General features: G+C 37.9%; 1 protein-coding gene across 1 annotated transcript in view; it reads left to right on the forward strand.

Moving 5' to 3' along the window:
* TTN (titin) overlaps window positions 1–20,362 on the forward strand; it is a 470,266-nt gene that overhangs the window by 146,438 nt on the left and 303,466 nt on the right. The window contains exons 84-91 of the mRNA XM_030210848.1: window positions 3,105–3,386; window positions 3,978–4,256; window positions 9,179–9,460; window positions 9,584–9,862; window positions 10,112–10,399; window positions 10,901–11,179; window positions 11,271–11,549; window positions 11,638–11,916. Of these exons, the coding sequence (XP_030066708.1) occupies window positions 3,105–3,386; window positions 3,978–4,256; window positions 9,179–9,460; window positions 9,584–9,862; window positions 10,112–10,399; window positions 10,901–11,179; window positions 11,271–11,549; window positions 11,638–11,916 (2,247 nt within the window). The remainder of the gene's footprint in view (window positions 1–3,104; window positions 3,387–3,977; window positions 4,257–9,178; window positions 9,461–9,583; window positions 9,863–10,111; window positions 10,400–10,900; window positions 11,180–11,270; window positions 11,550–11,637; window positions 11,917–20,362) is intronic.

Raw genomic sequence — 20,362 nt, forward strand, 5'->3', positions numbered from 1 at the left:
CAATTATGTATTCACCAGCTGCTGATGAACATATAATTAGCCTATCTATTTCTTTTTGAAAAATATACAGATAGGAGTGGACTATTTAACTCAGTAAGAGGTCCTCTTACTAACCTGCAGCAAGTACTAATGAGTGCTTACCACAGCTAAAAAGGGTTTACTGTGAGGTGTTCTCAATCACTATTTGGATAAGTGAAATGTTTAATTTATGTTAATCATATAGAAATAGTTGCCACTGCCACATAAAATAAAACTGTAAGTGTAAACATTAGATTCTAGTTCTCAGTTATGAATTTTGGGGTTGAGTGAATAAACATCCTGCCACCGAGCTAGATCATTCTTCATTTTCTTTCCTGGTGCTGATATTGTCTGATGTTAAGTTAGCTTTGATCTAAGAACTAAGTAGTCCTTTTACTAAGCTGTGGTAAAAAAATGGCCTTATTGTGACCTTATGCTGGTCTTTCCCATGTGCGTGATAATGTAGATTTGCGCATAAATGCCCACTCCCTGCCCATAATAAATCCAAAAACCTAACACTCCACAAAAACAAAATATGAAGGGAATTTCTGAATATCCCTCCATAATGAACATTAATGATGGGGAATCAACATTTTCTCATACAAAACTATCCTTTCAATTCAACTTACATAACTCGAATTACAATATCTTAAATTGTAATATCTTAAGCAAGTTGAATTGAAAGGATATTTGTGTATGAAGAATAAAGTTTTGTATGAGAAAATATCGATTCCCCATCATTATTGTTCATCATGGAGGGATATTGAGAAATTCCCTCCATATTTTGTTTTTGTGGAATGTTGGGCTTTTGGTTTATTATGATTTTGACCTCCACTCTTTAAAATAATTTTGAATGCTTCAAGAGATTTATCAAATCACCACTCTCTGTCAAATCAATTATTTAGCATTTCTATAGCGCTACAAGGCGTACGCAGCGCTGCACAAACATAGAAGAAAGACAGTCCCTGCTCAAAGAGCTTACAATCTAATAGACAAAAAATAAATAAAGTAAGCAAATCAAATCAATTAATGTGAACGGGAAGGAAGAGAGGAGGGTAGGTGGAGGCGAGTGGTTACAAGTGGTCCATGACATAACCCCTCAAAAACGTTTTGAAATATTTTAGTGCACATTTCAGAGTTACTGCAGAATGCCTGAGCGTGTCCCTCAGTACTACATTTGTAGCTGCGTTAGGCACACATTAGCACCCAATGTAACTTAGTAAAAGGGCTTCTAAATTGCTTAAACTTCTTACCTTGTCTTACGTTGACCCCAAATGTTTGCAGTGACTATCAGGCTTATTTTTGAAAGAGAAGGGCGCCCATCTTTCGACACAAATCGGTAGATGGGCGTCCTTCTCTCAGGGTCGCCCAAATTGGCATAATCGAAAGCCGATTTTGGGCGTCCCCAACTGCTTCCCTTCACGGGGACGAACAAAGTTCCTGGGGCGTGTCGGAGGTGTAGTGAAGGCGGGACTGGGTTGTGCCTAACAGATGGGTGTCCTCAAGGGATAATGGAAAAAAGAAGGGCATCCCTGACAAGCACTTGGCCGACTTTACTTGGTCCATTTTTTCTTAAGATCAAGCCTCAAAAAGGTGCGTGAACTGACCAGATGACCACCAGAGAGAATCGGGGATGACCTCCCCTGACTCCCCCAGTGGTGACTAACCCCCTCCCACCCTGAAAAAACAGCTTTAAAAACCTTTTTTTGCCAGCCTCAAATACTCAGCTCCATCGCAGCATAGGGAGGGCATGGACGTCCTTCTTTCAAACTGTTTGGATGTCCTGAACTCACCCCCCCCCCCCCCCCCCACAGGGACAGCCAAATTTCAAGGGAATGGAGTGGAGTGGAGTGGAAGAGTGGCCTAGTGGTTAGAGCACTGGTCTTGCAATCCAGAGGTGGCTGGTTGAAATCCCACTGCTGCTACTTGTGATCCAAAATCCAAATAAATAAATAAAGGGGGTGTCAGAGGCATAGTGAAGGCATGGACATCCTTCTCACAGAAACATCCACATTTTGGACATCCTCAACTGCCTTTGCTCTGTTCCTGCGACGGCAGTTGAGGATGTCCAAAATGTGGACGTTTCTGTGAGAAGGATGTCCATGCCTTCACTATGCCTCTGACACCCCCTTTATTTATATATTTGGATTTTGGATCACAAGTAGCAGCAGTGGGATTTGAACCAGCCACCTCTGGATTGCAAGACCAGTGCTCTAACCACTAGGCCACTCCTCCACTTCACTCCATTCCCTTGAAATTTGGCCGTCCCTGTGGGGGGGGGGGGGCAGTTCAGGACATCCAAACTGTTTAAAAGAAGGACGTCCATGCCCTCCCTATGCTGCGATGGAGCTGAGTATTTGAGGCTGGCAAAAAAAGTTTTTAAAGTTGGACATCCTTCACCCATACTAAAAAAAAAAATGTCCCTGCGAGCACTTGGACATTTTCACCTGGACTTGTATTTTTTTAAGGTTGCAGATGGCTATTATACACACAGCTTGTCTGCGTGTATGAAGCTGGCTTTGGTCGACCTAAATGTTGAGATTTGGGTGTCCCCGACCATATTATCGAAACAAAAGATGGCCGCCCATCTTGTTTTGATAATATGGGTTTCCCCACCCCTTCGCGGGGACGTCCTGCGACGACGCCTTTAGGAAAACTTGGGTGCCCCATTCGATTATGCCCCTCCACGTAAACCATATCAAATTGTGCTAGCAATACAGACATCTTCCTTTTCTTTTAAATATGCAATTTTCCAACATCTTCACTCTTGTTTCTGTGGAAAAAAATGTTTGGGCCCTAAATATTCAGAAGTGGTTTGGAAAGAATATATAACTTTGGAAGTCAAGTCACTGAATAATTCTTTTCCTTCATTCCTCTTGTTTTTGCAGAAGGCTTAGGCTGTAGTACTCTAAATATTAAATTTAACTTTTACATTTCTGGCTAACATGCTTCCAGATTTTCAGACTGCTCTAAACATATTTTAATATTTCAGTAATACAAATAATTCTTTCATACTGCACAAAGGCCCATATTTTATTAGCCAAGTTCATTGCATAGTTTTTTGTTTGTTTATTTTTGTGTCACAGAACCTCCAAGGTTTGTTAAGAAGTTAGAAGCTTCCAGAGTTCTGAAACAGGGTGACTCAACTGAGTTCCAGTGCAAAATAAGTGGATCTCCAGAAATCAAAGTCATATGGTTCAAGAATGAGAGTGAAATTCAAGCCAGTAAAAAGTACAGAATGTCATTTGTTGATTTGGTGGCAGTGCTTGAAATTACTGATGCTACCATTGAAGACAGTGGAGATTACACCTGTGAGGCGCACAACAGTGCTGGTAGTGCAAACTCTAGCATTGCCTTAAAAGTAAAAGGTCAGAACTGATTCACAACACTTCTTTTTTTATGTTTCTACCACAGTAAAAGCTTTTGCATTGTCAACTTTGTACCTTATATCAAAGTGAAAGAGCAAGCATCTTTTCAGAGTTATAGTGAAAAATTATTAATGCGTGATGTGAGCTTTAGAAACTATTGATTATTTGTGCCACAGATAAATTTCATGGTAGATAAAGATGAGAAATTAAAATAAATAAGGTGAAATAGTCAAGATATAATAGAAAGCCAGAATATATATCAGTATGCCAAAAAGTTGTTGATTTGGTGGATTCTTTAATAATAACTAGATACCTACACACTGAAAATTGGACTGTCAACAACAAAATATTTTGTAATGGATTTTGAAATGCTTCCAGATGCATTTACTTCTGGCCACTGCCAATAAGCATTGAATTTGGACTGGAACCTACAGAGAGATGATATCATGCTTCTGTCAATCCATTAGGCCATCCAGTCCTCAATTGGAGTATACTTGACTTTTGACATGCAATATGATTGTGTCAGCATTCTGTGCTCCATCTTTTAATCTTGATTTACATATTTATAAATCTAAATGTCTTATTTTATAGAACCTCCTGTTTTCATCAAAAAACCCCAGCCAATAGAAACTTTGAAGGGTACCGATGTTAGCCTTGAATGTGAACTTCTGGGCACGCCTCCATTTCAAGTTTCATGGCAAAAAGATAGAAGAGAAATTAGAAGTGGCAAGAAGTACAAAATTATATCTGAAAACCTCCTTACCAGTATTCACATTCTCCATGTTGATACTTCAGATGTTGGTGAATATCACTGTAAAGTGGTTAATGATGTTGGAAGTGACATCTGCATTGGTTCTATAAAGTTAAAAGGTTAGTATAAAATTTAAAGGGGACGTGTTGGGGGCATGTTTTAGGCAGGACATGGGTGGCACCAAAAGATAGATGTTTTTCTGAAACAATGGAACAAAATTAAAAAGCCTAGGGCTAAAATTAAATCTTTTTGGGTAGACCTGTTTCAATCACAACTAAGTCACCAAAAGGTGCCCTAAATGATGAAATGACCACAGGAGGGATTAAGGCATTACCCTCAGTGGTCACTGACCCCCTTCTAGCCCTCTTAGATGTGACAGTGACAGTATATACCAGGCTCTATGACAGCTTCAGATACGATACAGCAAGCAGGTCCCAGGAGTAGCCTAGTGGTCAGTGAAGTGGACTGTAGAGTAGGGGACCCAGGCTCATATTGAACTCTAAATGGTAGACTTGTGGTAGAATGTGTAAGCCCTCCAAAAAAACCTGAATACCTACTGTACCTACATGTAGGTGACACCTGCAAGCTTGAGAGCTATTGTAATGATGTATAGTGAGGTACAGTAGGTATTTTTCTGCTACTGGAGGGATCACCATACAATATAAGGGGTTTATGATCAGATATGTAACTGGGACTGTTTATGTGAAGTCTACTGCTGTGTCCCCTAGGCTGCCCCACTGCTCTGCTGAGATGTCTGTGTGACCAGTCTACGAAGAATGATGGTCCCCAAACATCCTAATGTCTGGTTTTTAGGTGTTTTTCTCTTGGGTGTTTTATTTTCCAAAATGGTCCATAAAGAAAAATGCACTGAGCACAAATTGGCTAGAAAAAGTCAATTTTTGAACAAAAAATATAGACATTTTTCAGGTTCGAGAATGGTTATGTTCACCAGTTAATTTTTGGACCTTTTTTTAGCAAAACGTCCAAAATCAAACATTTTATCAAAAAAGTCCCTCCACGTGTTCTGTTCTTCCCAGTACTATTCCATTCTTATTTTCTTTATTATGTATCTGTTTTAGACTTTCTTTTCTTCTTCAAAATCACCAATATTCTTATTAGCATCATATTCTTTTTGTAAATGTTTCTTGTATGGAAGATTTTTGTGCATAGTAACAGTTAAACATATAAGATATTAATTATGATTTTTTAAATCATTTTAACTTGAGAAGTTGATCAAGTTAAAGAAACATTAAAACATTAAAACATGAAGGCAGATAAACTACTACTACTACTTATCATTTGTATAGCGCTACTAGATGTACGCAGCGCTGTACACTTGAACATGAAGAGGCAGTCCCTGCTCAACAGAGCTTACAATCTAATCAGGACAGACCACAGGACAAATAAGAGATAAGAGTTTTTGGTCTTGTGCTCAGAAAGGAAAGGATGAATTTTGGTGCTATTATAGAGAAAGAAATGACAGGTTATAAAAGATATGGAATTTGGAACGATGAGTGAGGTAATTAAATTTACAGATGACACAAAACTATTCAAGGTTGTTAAAACACGTGTGGACTGTAAAATATTGCAGGAAGACCTTATGGAATCGGAAGACTGGGCATCCAAATGGCAGATGAAATTTAATGTGGACAAATGCAAGGTGATACACATTGGAAAGAATAATGCGAATCATTGTTACCTGATGCTAAGGTCCACTTTGGGGCTCAGTAACCAAGAAAAAATTCTAGGTGTTGTAGATAATACCCTGAAATCTTCTGCTCAGTGTGCGATGGCAGACAAAAAAGCAAACAGGATGCTATGAATTATTAGAGAAGGGATGGTGAATAAATCAAAAAATACTATAATGCCTCTGTATCGCTCCGTGGTGCGACCTCACCTTGAGTATTGTGTTCGGTTCTGGTCACCATATCTCAAAAATGATATAGCGGAATTAGAAAAGGTTCAAGGAAGAGTGACCAAATGATAAAGGGGATAGAACTCTTCTCATATTGGAAGAGGCTAAAGAGGTTACAGCTGAGGCCGATGAGGGGAGATATGATTGAGGTCCAAAAAATCCTGAGTGGTGTAGAACGAGTAGAAGTAAATCACTTTTTTACTCATTCCAAAATTACAAAGACTAGGGGATACTCAAGGAAATGATATGGAAATACTTTTAAAACAAATGTTCTTATGTTCTGGGTTTTAGCAGTCTGTTGGATATGTGCAGAGAAAGAGAGAGTGGAGTCAAAGGGAGTGGAGGAGTGGCCTAGTGGTTAGGGTGGTGGACTTTGGTCCTGGGGAACTGAGGAACTGAGTTTGATTCCCGGCACAGGCAGCTCCTTGTGACTCTGGGCAAGTCACTTAACCCTCCATTGCCCCATGTAAGCCGCATTGAGTCTGCCATGAGTGGGAAAGCGCGGGGTACAAATGTAACAAAAAAAAAAATAATAATCCCAAGGTTATGAGCTGATGAGACAGGGAGCATGAGAGTGTTATCCACAGAGATAGAGAATAGGAGAAGAGATGAGGTAGGTTTAGAGGGAAAGATAAGAAGCTCAGTCTTGGTCGTGTTTAGTTGCAGATGGTGGTGAAACATCCAGGCAGCAATGTGAGACAGGCAGCCTGATACTTGGGACCCGTTTCCCTTCTGAACTTCCTGGGGTGTAGAGAGGTAGATCTGGGAGTCATCAGCATAAAGGTGATACTGAAAACCATGGGATGAGATCAGAACACCAAGGGAAGAAGTATAGATGGAGAAAAGAAGAGGTCCAAGACAGACCCCTGAGGTACACCAACTGATAATAAGTGGAGGAGGATAGATACACCAGAGTATACACTAAAAGTGCAATGGGAGAGATAAGAAGAAAACCAGGAAAGAACAACCCTGGAATTCAAGTGAGGACAACATATCAAGGTGTAGGCAGTAATCAACAGTGTCAAAAGCAGCAGATAGATCGAGAAGGATGAGGATAGATAAAGACCATAAGTCCTATCCAGTCCACCCATCTACTATCCCTTCCTGTCTCTTAGAAATCCTATGTACTTGTCCCAAACGTTCTTCAATTCAGATACAGTCTTTGTCTACACCATCTCCACTGGAAGGCCGTTTTGCAATTTCATCACCTTTTCCGTGAAAAAGTATTTCCTCAGGTTACTCTTCAGTCTGTCCCCTTTCACCTTTATCCTATGCCCCCTCATTCCAGAGCCTCCTTTCAAATGAAAGAGGCTTGCCTCCTGTGCATTTATGCCACAGAAGTATTTAAATGCCTCTATCATATCTCCTCGTCCTGCCTTTCTTGCAAAGTATACATATTAAGATCCCTAAGTCTGTCCCAATATTCTTCATTTTGAAGACCACTGACCATTTTAGTAGCTGCCCTCTGAACCGACTCCATCCTGTTTTATGTGTTTTTGAAGGTGCAGTCTGCAGAAATATTCACAGTACTCTAAATGATGTCTCACCAAAGACTTATACAGAGGCATTATCATCTCCTTTTTCCTCCTGGCAGTTCCTCTCACTTTGCATCCAAGCATCCTTCTAGCTTTTGCCATCGACTTTTCTACCTGTTTGGTTGCCTTGAGATCATCATATATGATCACACCCAAGTCTCACTCTTCTTTTGTGCACAAAAGTACTTCACCACATAAACTGTACATCTCCTTTGAGTTTTTGCAGCCCAAAAGCATGACCGTGCATGTTTAATTTCAGTTTCTTAATAACAAGATGGGGAGTTTTGAGGGTATGGATTAGATATGAAGGCAGGTTGTTAGTTGGAATTATTTTTATTCCTGTTTGGTTTTTTTCTTGAATAGGAAAATGTCTTAAAATGGGTTTTGAAAATAGCAATTTGGACATTTTGGCAAAAAAAACCCCATCCATCTGCCGCTTTGTGCCACCTTTTGGGTGTTTTCTGTTTCAAAAATGAGCCCTCAAGACCTTTTCCTATGTAGTTTGTATGCAGTATGTCCAAATTACAAGGTGGCAGGATTTGGGTGGTCTCAAAACTCGGACGTTTTTCTGCCATAATGAAACAAAGCAAAAATGTCGAGGGCTAAAAGTTAGATGTTTTGGTCTAGACCTGTTTAAATCATGACTAAGTCACAAAAAGGTGGCCTAAATGGCCAAATGACCACTGGAGGGATTAAGGCATGACCCCTCTTTCTTCCCCCCCCCAAAAGAAATATAAAAGAAGCAGTATATAGCAGCATCTATGACAGCTTCAGACGTTATGGTCAGTCCTATCAGAGCAGCAAGCAGACCCCTGGAATAGCCTAGTGGTTGGTGCAGTGCTCTATAGCGAAAGGGACCCAGGCCCATATCTCACTCTAACTGTTACACTTGTAGAGGAAAGTGTTAGCTATCCAAAACCCACCAAAAACCTACTGTGACACCTGCAGCCAAAATGGCTACTGTAGTGGTGTACAGTTGGGTACAGTAGGTTTTTGGTGGGTTTTGGAGGGCTCACCATGCAATATAAAGGAGTAATGGTGAGATATATATCTGAGATCTTTTATGTGAAGTGCACTGCAGTGTCCCCTAGGGTGCCCCACTGTGCTGCTGGGATGTCTGTGTGGCCATTCTACTAAGACATCATATCAAAATGTCCCTCATTATGGGTTTCATTTACAAAGCTGCACTAGCAATTCCTGTGTGGCAAATGAGAGGAAGCCTATAGAAATTGAATGGGCATCCTCTCATTTGCCGCACCAGGAATCGCCAGCACGGTTTAGTAAAAGAGGCCCTATATGTTGTGTCTTGCTGTTTCCTAGAAGTGGTTTGTTACTTTTCAACTTCTTTAAATATCTTTATAGTTTTCTTTTAAGTTAGAGTAGACCATATAGAAGTTGACTATTGCTTTTGTAGTGCTTGATGGATTCATGCAATTTTTCAAAATTTCAATATAAAAAATAATAAATCAGCAAATACACATACAAAGCAATCCTGATAGATCTGCAGAACAAAAAAAATGAGAAATGGAAATTATATTGATTTTTTTTTTCATTCTTTATACCTTTCCATGATTCATCTTCTCTTCATTAGAACCACCAAGATTTATCCAGAAGATAAGTAGTCTCACTACTGTGGTTGGAGAACCTGCACAGATGCAAGCTATAATTGAAGGCACCCAACCAATTTCTGTTCTGTGGCTGAGAGACAAAGGAGAGATCATAAGAGAAAGTGAAAATATCAGAATTTCTCATGTAGGAAATATTGCAGCTCTGCATCTTACAGAAACAGAACCATCAAATGCTGGAAAATATATTTGTCAAATCAAGAATGATGCTGGAGTACAGGAATGCTTTGCCACCTTGTCAGTTTTAGGTTGGTAGCAAACTAAAAATACTTTATCATATTCCATTTTAAAATCCCATATAAAGGTTTCCTACTATCATATGCAATAGTATCTTTTTTGGAAAGGTAAGTTTGTATTCCATTTCATTTCAGAACCTGCAATAATTGTGGAGAAGGCAGAACCAACTAGAGTTACTGTAGGAGATTCTTGTGCCTTGGAATGCACAGTCACAGGTTCTCCAGAACTTACTACTGGATGGTTTAAAGATGGGAGAGAACTCACCAGCGACCAGAAATACAAAATTAGCTTCTTCAACAAAGTGGCTTCACTAAAAATACTCTCATGTGAAAAGGGAGACAGAGGGGAATACACATTTGAAGTGAGCAACACAGTTGGTAAAAGCAGCTGCACAGTCTCTGTTGATGTCTCAGGTCAGTTGGTTAGGTTCTCTTCACCTAATTTTAGAAATACTATATTTATATTGTGAACAACAGCAAGATATGGACTATTATTGCAGCTTTAAATAAGGAAACACTTTTCAGCTAGTTTGTAAATGGCACAACTATGTCTTCTGCTGGAAGGTTTTGAGAGTTGGTTAAAAGATGAATGTAAAAAAAAACAGTAAAATCTTCCATACAAAATAATTTCATCAGTTCTTTCTCTCTTTTTTTAATATTTAGATCGTACTGTTCCTCCGTCTTTCACAAGAAAACTAAGGGATGTAAATGGTGTATTACATTCTTCCATTTTAATGGAGTGTAAGGTTTCAGGATCACCACCCATTTCTATCAACTGGTATCGTGATGGAGAGGAAATTATTAGTGGAGAAAAATATCAGGCCACTCTTACAGACAATACTTGTTCTTTGAAAATAAACTCACTTGTAGGATCAGACAGTGGAAATTACACATGTGAAGCTACTAATGTGGCTGGATCTGATGACTGCAGTGCAGCCTTATCAGTAAAAGGTCTGTAGTAAAAACCTTTTTTTATAGCCAAATCCAATTATTACTTTTATTTAGGGCTGCATTTCTGAAGTAGGCTGTGAAAACAGTAAGGCTGTTTATTGCTATTCTGTATGCTGTTTAATTTGTCAATTTGTATTTTTTATGTTTTCATTACTTGCTATTCTTTATTTAGAGCTGCATTTTGATTAAAATTTGTAATTGTGATTGATCTGTGATTAAAGGTATGTTATGTATTTATTTTTCCCACTGCAGCTTCTTGTGACTCTGTGCAGTGGAGGGTTAAGTGACATACTCAGAATCACAAGGAGCTACAGTAGGGGGGGGGGGGACCCATATGTTTAATCATGCGATTAATTGCAATTAAAACTTTTATTGAAATGCAGCCCTATTTTTATTATAACATGCTCTAAGCAATAGTTAAGCATAAATATCATGGAAATTATGAGAATTAGAAACAAATTTTACAGGCAAATCCTCTTTATCTTTCTTTTCTGTGCTCAGAACCTCCTTCTTTTGAGAAGACTCCAGATCCTTTACAAGTTTTACCTGGCACCAATGTAACCTTTACAAGTGTCTTAAGAGGGACCCCTCCATTCAAAGTTGACTGGTTTAAGGATAGCAACATATTACAACCAGGAAGAACCTGCAATATTACACTAAAAAATAATCTTGCAGTATTGGAGCTTTATAATGTAGAGGTTTTCCAGGGTGGAGAATATTCTTGCCAAGTAACTAATGAAGCAGGCAAAAATTCGTGTACAACACATCTTTCTGTAAAAGGTTTGTCCACATAATAATTTATCTTCTGACTGTAAATATCCTTGGATTTTTATTATTTTAATAAGTAACCCATCTTCTATCTTTACTGTAGAGCCTGCAACATTTGTGAAGAAACTAAATGACTACAATGTTATGGCAGGAAAGTCTATAATTCTGGAATGCACATACATTGGTACCCCACCAGTTTCAGTCACATGGCTGAAGGATGGCTTAGAAATCACTCAGTCAGAAAAATGTAGCATAACCACCACAGAAAAATCTGGCATACTGGAAATCTTCAGTAGCACAAAAGATGATGAAGGAGAATACTCTTGTCAAATTCACAATGAGGTTGGACAAGATGCTTGCCAAGCTCTTTTATCAATACAAGGTGTGTAATCCTATTATATCGTATTCATTCCTCTTAGCAGAATAACTGCTATAATGCTTCCTCTCATTGTAATCATTTTATCCTTTAGTACCTCCTTATTTTGTGAAACCTTTGGAACCTGTGGTGGTGACAGTTGGTGATTCTGCATCTTTACAATGCCAAGTTGATGGATCTCCAGAGATTAAAGTATCTTGGTACAAAGGAGATACAAAATTAAGACCCACTCCCACATACAACATGCACTTCAAGAATAATATTGCTATCCTGGTTTTCAACCAAGTGGATATACATGACAGTGGAGCCTACTCTTGCAAAGCAGAGAACAGCATAGGAGAAGCTTCAACAGTTGCTCTTTTCACTGTTCAAGGTGATCATTTTATTTCACATTCCTTAGGAATCTTTTTTTTGTAGATTTTAATTTGCTATTTAATTACTCTTTCATAAGGAGGTTGTGTTTTTTCTCCAGTATATTAATGAAAGTAATCAACACTAATAATTTTGATAAGCTTATTTTATAAAATTTGAGTTAAATGGAAAGATTACTGTATTACATTTGTGGGTTTTTTTTCCAGAGCCCAAGCTTCCACCTTCATTTGTAAGAGAATTAAGGGGAATTCAGGAAACTGTTGGCCTACCGGTTACATTGGATTGTCATATAGCTGGTTCTGCACCTATTGAAGTATCATGGTATAAAGACGGTGTGCTTTTACGGGATGAATATAATGTGCAAACATCATTCATAGCTAATGTGGCAACTCTTCAAATTTTGCAAACCCAGCTGAATCATTCTGGTCAATACACCTGTCAAGCTTCCAATTTTATTGGAACAGCTTCTTCTACTGCAAAGCTCATTTTTAGAGGTTTGTCAATGTTTATATTATTTTCTGTTTAATCAGAACTATTATTTGATAGAAACATAAAGACAGAAAAAGTCATTGTGGCCTATTCACCTTGCCCTTCTACACCAAGTGCTCAGCTCTTTAATTGCTTTCTGTCCTTCAGAGATTCTCTATCCTTCTCCAGTGCTTTTTTAAATTCTTTGTTCCCCAATACCTCCACTTCTCTATAGCATCTACAGCCTTATCTTAAAAAAAAGATTTCCTTAGATTATTCTTGAATTTATCCCCTTTCACTTACATCCTATGACCCCTCTTTCCAGAGTCTTATTTCTTTTGAAAGAGGCGTATCTGTTCTGCATATACACCTTGGAGGTATTTATATATCCTCATTTTATCTTCTTTATCTTGTCTTTCCTTTATGGTTTTACTGTTTAGATCTTTAAATCTGTCCTCATATGCTTTATGGTGCAGGCTGTTGACCATTTTAGTAGTTACCCTCTCAACCAGCTACATCCGGTCTAACTCCTTTTGAAGGTCTGCTGTCCAGAATTGCACATAGAATGTCAAAAGAGGTCTTACCAAAGGCTTATATTGAGGCATTATCACCTCCTTTTTCCTTCTGGCTATTCCTCTCCCTACCACTCAAGCATCTTTTTGGGTTATGCTATTGTTGTATCTACCTGTTTGGCAAACTAAAGATCATCTTATACTCCCAGAAGAACTTCATTCCCTATACCACACTGGCTCCTGGGTTTTTTTCTTTGTTGTTTTTTTTAGCGCACAAATGTATGACCTTTGGAATAAAATATCTTACCTAGTATGTATTTGATATAAAAATCTATATGTGTTATTCTGTTTCTTTTCCATTTTAGAAGGCAAAGTTCCTCCATTTTTTGACATAAAATCTGTATCTACTGATGTTCCTGTGGGTGAAACAGTTGATTTTGAATGCCATGTAACTGGAACACAGCCAATTAAGGTGGCATGGACAAAAGATAACAAAGAGATTCGAAGTGGAGGAAACTACAGAATCACATTTGTAGACAACACTGCCCACTTGACAATTCTAAAAGCAGATAAGAAAGATTCTGGACAATACACATGTTCTGCCAGCAATGAGGTTGGAAAGGATTCCTGTACAGCCCAACTTAGAGTTCAAGGTACTTATTAGTTCAGCTGTGTTACTGAAGTTGAATTTTTATTTTGGATGATTATAGAAAACTGTATTCTGAAAGCCTCTCACTCTATCTTCAATGCATAAACATGTTTTTAAAACATACAGATACATATTCTAATCTGTGGGATTCTTTGAGGGAAAAAGAGTGCCTACTTTACATGCAATCTGGGCGTAGGCATTCCAAAGGTCATACTTTGGACAAAGCTGCAGCAGAGCTGGGATGCATGTGTGTATTTGTGGGCTAGATTCTATATATGGCGCCTGAAAATTCTGCATGGAAAAAACTATACCTAGGCATATTCTGTAAAGTATGCCTAAATTTTATAACGTACACCTAAATTTCTGCATGGTTTATAGAATATACCCAGCGTCCATCCCCATGACTAAATTTAGTAGCAATCAATTACTCTAAGTAAAATGTGGGCCCTGTTTACTAAGTCGCACTGTAGGCATGCAAACATTTTAGTGCGTGCTAAAATTGGTGCACGCTAATGATAGAGACACCCGTGGCTTAGTAAACAGGGCCCTTGGTGTAAATGCTGACACCTACATTATTCGCTGATCGGGGCCTATTCTATAGTAATGTGCATAGATTTTAGAAATATCCATGACACGCCCATGGCCATGCCCCCTTTTCAACTATACGACTTAGAATTTAGACACATCACATTACAGAATACGCTTAGACAGTTGTGCGTGCAAATTCTTTTTTTTTTTTCATATTTTTATTGAAGGTTTTTCAAAACACACAACATAAAAGAAAACACAAAATCAAACAAACTATTAAACACACCATGGCAAATAAGCATAAATATAAGAGCAGAACAAAATTACCATCGTTCCATGACAATACCTATGGGCAAAGGCATACGGTCAATTAGTGCTATAAGATTCCTGACAAAATAAGTCTAAGCGAGCCCAAGTCTTTAAGACAGATTTAACTCTATGATGCTTATGGGCAAGGAGTGCTTCATATTTTCTGCCAATTGTGCATGTAAATTCTAACTGATGACAATTGTGCGTGTAAATTCTAATTGATGCCATATCTGTTATCAGCGCTGATTGGCTTGTTAACTAATTAAGTTGCACATGCAAATCCAGAGTATGACCAGATTTGTGCACGTAATTTAAGTTGCACTATATAGAATCTGGGGGTATTTGTGTACATGCATAGAGTACGTGCAGAAATTTACACCTTCAGAACAGTCATATATTTCATTTGTGCACTACTGGAGCTAGTTCTGACTGCCTATTTCAAAAAAGGCACATACGTGCCTATGTTGCATTTATAAAATAGACTTAAAATAGGCACCTTTTCTCAACTTTGCCACAGGCACCTTGTTATAAAGTTAGGACCACATTTCCTACTTTATATAATGTGCATAAGCATTCCTGGGGATGGATAATAAGTGGAGTGGTTTAGGATTGACACATGCATTATAAAATACATGCATATGAACATATTCTTTCTGGCACATACATTTTACATAATTTAACCTCCTTCTGAAGAGATGTAAATGTGTGTGCCTACTTTCCTTATGAAATTTTATAAAGGCTCATAGATTCCATATTCTTTGGAGTAGATCCATTTACTAATTAACTGTTGTATTTTAAATTATATTTTTAAAACTGTTTTGGGATCTTGCCAGGTACTTGTAACCTGGATTAGCCACTGTTGGAAACAGGATGCTTGGCTTGATGGACTTTCGTTCTGTCCCAGTATGGCAATACTTATGTTCTTATGCATACACTGTTTGTTTTTTTAAATAGGTGCCTAGGTGTCTTTCTTGCCTAGACACTCCTCTGCATTTTCCTTAAAACAATTAGGGAAGATGTGCCTGGAGTGTTAGCTTTTTACAGAATTATGTATCAATTTACCTTATATAAACTGTCCATATCTTGATAAGCATATTCCTCTATTACAGAAGAAAAAGTACCACCAACTTTCACTAAAAAACTGTCAGAAGCTGTAGAAGAGACCCAAGGCAAACCTATTCAACTTCAGGGTCGCATTTCAGGCTCTCTGCCATTAACTGTTTCTTGGTACCTAAATAATCAGGAAGTTCAACAAACTCCCAATACTGAAATATCATTGAAAAACAATGTTGTGCTCCTGTATATTAAAGAAATCAGGGCCTCTGATGCTGGCTTATATACCTGCAAAGTGTCAAATGAAGCTGGCAGTGTTCTGTGTACTTCTTCAGTAGTTATAAAAGGTTAGTTTCTCATTTTGCTGAATTCTTCTTTAGTTGTTACCCTCTTATCAGTGAAAGACAGTGATTACATGGTATGCATTTTGCTAATTATATTATACTTTCTCTGGTGGATGTAACAATCAATATTAGGTGTGCATCTATTGCCAAAATGATCACAGGTGATAATGCAGCTTGCATTAAACTTGTAAAATGCATTATTCCTTGAAAGTTGGTAACATTGCTGGAGATATTGCTGACATTTTCCCAGAAGTATTGGCCTGCTAATGAAGCTGGAGAAGTGATTCCAGAAAATGATGATGGGTGCTCATTAGCATTATGTCACCTTTTAAGTGTGGAAACTGGCCTTTTTTTGCAATTTTATGCACTTTAGTATGTAAGTGTTATTATCCCCCCCCCCCCCCCTTTTATAGACCTTCCTTTCCAGTCAGCATGATTGGACCGACAACTTAAGTTACCTTGCTGATTGGAAGTTGGAGTGCAAGTCTTTTTCACAACAAGGCTTATTTGCTGTTTCTTAACACTGGAATTACAGATAGAGAGCTATTAAAGAAGAACACAATTTAGAGGCAGATTGTTTGCACCAATATTTGTCACCTAGTCGACCATCTTATTGGTACACCTTAATTTTAGATATTGCTTCAAGATTTCTTGAGACAAAATTGTACTGGCCAGGTTCTTTTTGCTGTCCACTGCAGAAAAGTTGGGGCAAACGACAGCAAAGTTTTAAAAAGGTCCTCAATTTTGAAAAAAAAAATTCTTGCAAAGCTTGATGTGTGCTTTACAAAGCAGTCTTTATGGAAAAGTATTTACTATCATTTTGAGTATGGTGAAAACATTCTTCAGTCTGCAGAGCTGTGACCAAGACCAGTTGGATTTTTTATGCCAGCATTGAACTAAGGGGGATATTTACTGAAGAGCACTAAGTAGTTAGAGCATGAATTAGCATGTGCTTACTGCTTACTGCATTACAGCATTGACATACCACCTCCTAGTTAGGATGATAATTGTTAATAAATTTACCACACAATAAAGTTCTTTTATGTGTGGTAACTATAGGGAAACTTTCTGGGAATGCCCCAAACAGTTAGCACACAGGCTTTGCATGTATCATGCACTAATTATTGTAGCTAATGTGTGGTAAGCACAAAACCTTTCCACCGTTAAGTAAGGCCTCTAAGTTTCTTATATTATAATTATATTTTATATTCTTTTGAGTAGATCAATTTACTAATTAACTGTTGTATTTTAAATTATATTTTTAAACTAGCACTTTTCCAGAACTGGAATCATTCTATCTAGAAAGTTGACATTTTTATCATTTTAGCTTCATGTTACCATATCTATCCTTTCTAATGTCTCTCCTTAATTTGAAGTACCATATTTTTATATCTTTATTATCATTCTCTTGAACACTTCTGAATTTCTTATTTGTTTGTGAAAATTATGCTCACTTGCAGAACCACAATTGCCTCCAGTCTTTGATGTAGCTCTATCATCAGCAACTGTTGCAGAAGGAGACAACCTGCAGCTCAGCTGCCATGTCCAAGGGTCTCAACCAATCAAGATTCAGTGGCTCAAGGCTGGCAGGGAAATAAAATCTTCTGATAAATGCAGCATGACCTTTTTTAAAGGAACAGCCAATTTGATACTAAAATCAGTAGCTAAAACTGATGCAGGCGAATACGTGTGCAAAGCTACTAATGTAGTGGGAAGTGAATCTTGCAAATCCAAAGTGACTATTCAAGGTAGAGTATTAAGGAGAAGCCTATTTATGTAATGCTTTGGGTTCTTTCAAGCTGCAAATACTCAGCTAGATAATCTCTTGTTGAATTTAGATCTTTAAATTACATTTTTGCCATACCAATCTACAAAATTTGTCTTTTAAATCAAAGAATATGAAAAGGTTACATACTCATGACTTGTTCTATTATTAGATTCTATTTTCAAAAAAGGAAGTAGAGTAGTTGACTGAATTCAGCTTTCTTTTGTGACCAGTTGAGACTTAGGGCCTTTATTATTTTTAAATGTTCATTTTACATATGTACATTTTATGATTTTAAATAGGCTCAAACAAGATATAAAGAATTCATTGGAAAAGTGTACATTTAGAGGCTTGTATATACTATCTGGCCAATATTCAGCACTATTTAACCAGCCAGGAACAGTAAAGGAAGTACCGCTGGGCTACAGCAGAAGCCCAGTGGTAGTTTCCATCCTCAGCGTGCCATCATATCTGGTGCTACAAAAATATTTTTAATTTTGTAGCTCTGGTGTGTACCCGGCGGTAATCGGGCAGAGCTGCCCACTGCCCAGTTACCTCCCAGTTAGCACAGGAGCTCTACTGACACTCAATGGGTGGTGGTAAGGCCCCCCCCCAAAAAACAAATGGCTGCGTGGCAAGTTCTTCACTTGACACACAGTCACTTTCCTGAAAAAAGCCTACCTTTTACCCTCTGCAGTAAAAGGGGGCCTCCAGCAAGCATCAAAAAATGTACCAATGCTGGTGCAGGCCCCTTTGGCCGCAGCTTGATAAAGGGGCCTTTAGTGCACACTGATTAGCATAGGATTAGCACGTGAGCCCTTGATGCTGACAAAAGAGGTGTTTAAAAGGGCTCACTGGCTAATCTTTGTTAATGGTTGCATGCTAATTGCAAAATTAGTGCATGGCCATTAATTTAAAAAATGGGAAATCAGCCCACTTTCTGGCTGTAGTAAAAATGTCGTAGTGTCTCCTATTTAGGAAGGCACATGCTCCTATGTTACAAATGTCCACTCACATGCCACCTTTAAAAAAGTTTTAAAATAATTAATGCATGCTTAACATGCACCATTAAGCCAAATACCACAGAATGCATTCAAATGTTTTGTGGTAGCCTATTCTTCCCTGCTAAGTATGCATTAGGGTTTAAACACCCTTTAGGAAAAAGGCCGTTTAATTTTTCAAACTAATACGAATCAGTACTGTGTAGATTTTGGATAAGTTGGTTAACTTTAGCTGTGCTATACTATTTACAATTGTGACCTGGATGGTACAGTGAGTTATGGAACATTATTGTAGCCTCAAATGGGGGTATTGCTTTAGGTTTTCTTATAAATGACACACTCAAATCTTAATATGGAGGTGGAGGAAAAAGGGAGAAAATAATTTCATAGGTTCTTTTTCTTTTTTTTACCATTTAGAACACATTATTCCTCCATCTTTCACGAAAAAACTAAAGGACTGAAGCGCATATTAGGTTCCTCCATTGTACTGGATTGCAAAGTTCAGGATCACCACCCATTTCTGTTTCCTGGTATCATGATGACAACAAAATTATTAGGTGGAGAAAATATCAGGCCACTCAAACAGATAATACTTGTTCTTGAAAGTAAATTCACTTGTAGCATCAGACAGTGGAATTTACATATGTGAAGCTACTAATGAAGCTGGATCTGATGACTGCAGTGCCAGCCTTGACTGTCAAGGTCAGTGGATGTGGGAGAAGAGGTTCAAACTAATATGTTAGCATAAAAACTTGTCTTCAGGACTTTGTTCTCTTTGTTTCTATGTTTAGTCAATCTTAATTGCTATTTGGAAAATGGCAAACATGTATATTTCTTCCATTTTACTTAATTCTATCTCTATGTGCAACAGAGCCTCCCTCCTTGTGAAGACACTGATCCTTTACAAGTTTTACCTGGCATAAATGTAACCTTTACAAGTGTCATAAGAGGAACTTCTCCATTCAGGGTTAAATGGGTTTAAAGGAAGCAGCGAACTTTTGCCAGGAAGTACTTGTAGCATTACACTGAAAGATTCCGTAACTGTACTGGAGTTGTACAATGTAGGGTCAACCCAGAGTGAGGAGTACACATGCCTGGTAACTAATGATGCTGGCAAAATTCTTGTGCAACACGTCTTTTTGTTCAAGGTTGGTCTAATATTTAATGTAGTTTTATTATAACTATCAATATCTTGGGAGCATCTATAAAAATAGTATGTATTTTATGTTCCTGTCTTATTTTTCAATAGAACAGCAAAGTTTGTGAAGAAAACTAAACCAATTGCAGTGTAGAGAAAGGAAAGTCCATTGTACTGGAATGTGCATATATTGGTAGTCCTTCAATTCTTGTTGCCTGGAAGAAAAATGGAATTGAAATTAAACAGTCTGAAAATGCAGAATAGCTACTACAGAAAAGTCTTGCATCTTGGAAGTTTTCAGTAGTACAAATGAAGATGAAGGAGAGTATACTTGCCAGATTGAAAATGAAGCTGGTGGAGATGCTTGCCATGCTGTTGTATCAATATTAGGTTTGCTATCTTATTTTATATTTAATCACATTTTTGACAAGTCATTTTAAGGGCTGATCATTACAGAATCATTACTGATTGTGATCATTTATGTTTTAGAACCACCTTACTTTGTAACACAGTTGGAACCTGTGGAAGTAACTGTTGGAGATTCTGCATCTTTGCAATGCCAAGTTGGTTGGAACCCAGAGATTAGAGTGTCTTGGTACAAAGAAGGTACAAACTAAGACCAACACCTGCTTATAAAATATACTTTCAAACAATATAGCCTACACTAGTTTTCACTTCAG

This window comes from Microcaecilia unicolor, chromosome 7, assembly GCF_901765095.1.
Source record: "Microcaecilia unicolor chromosome 7, aMicUni1.1, whole genome shotgun sequence".
Lineage (NCBI taxonomy): Eukaryota > Metazoa > Chordata > Amphibia > Gymnophiona > Siphonopidae > Microcaecilia > Microcaecilia unicolor.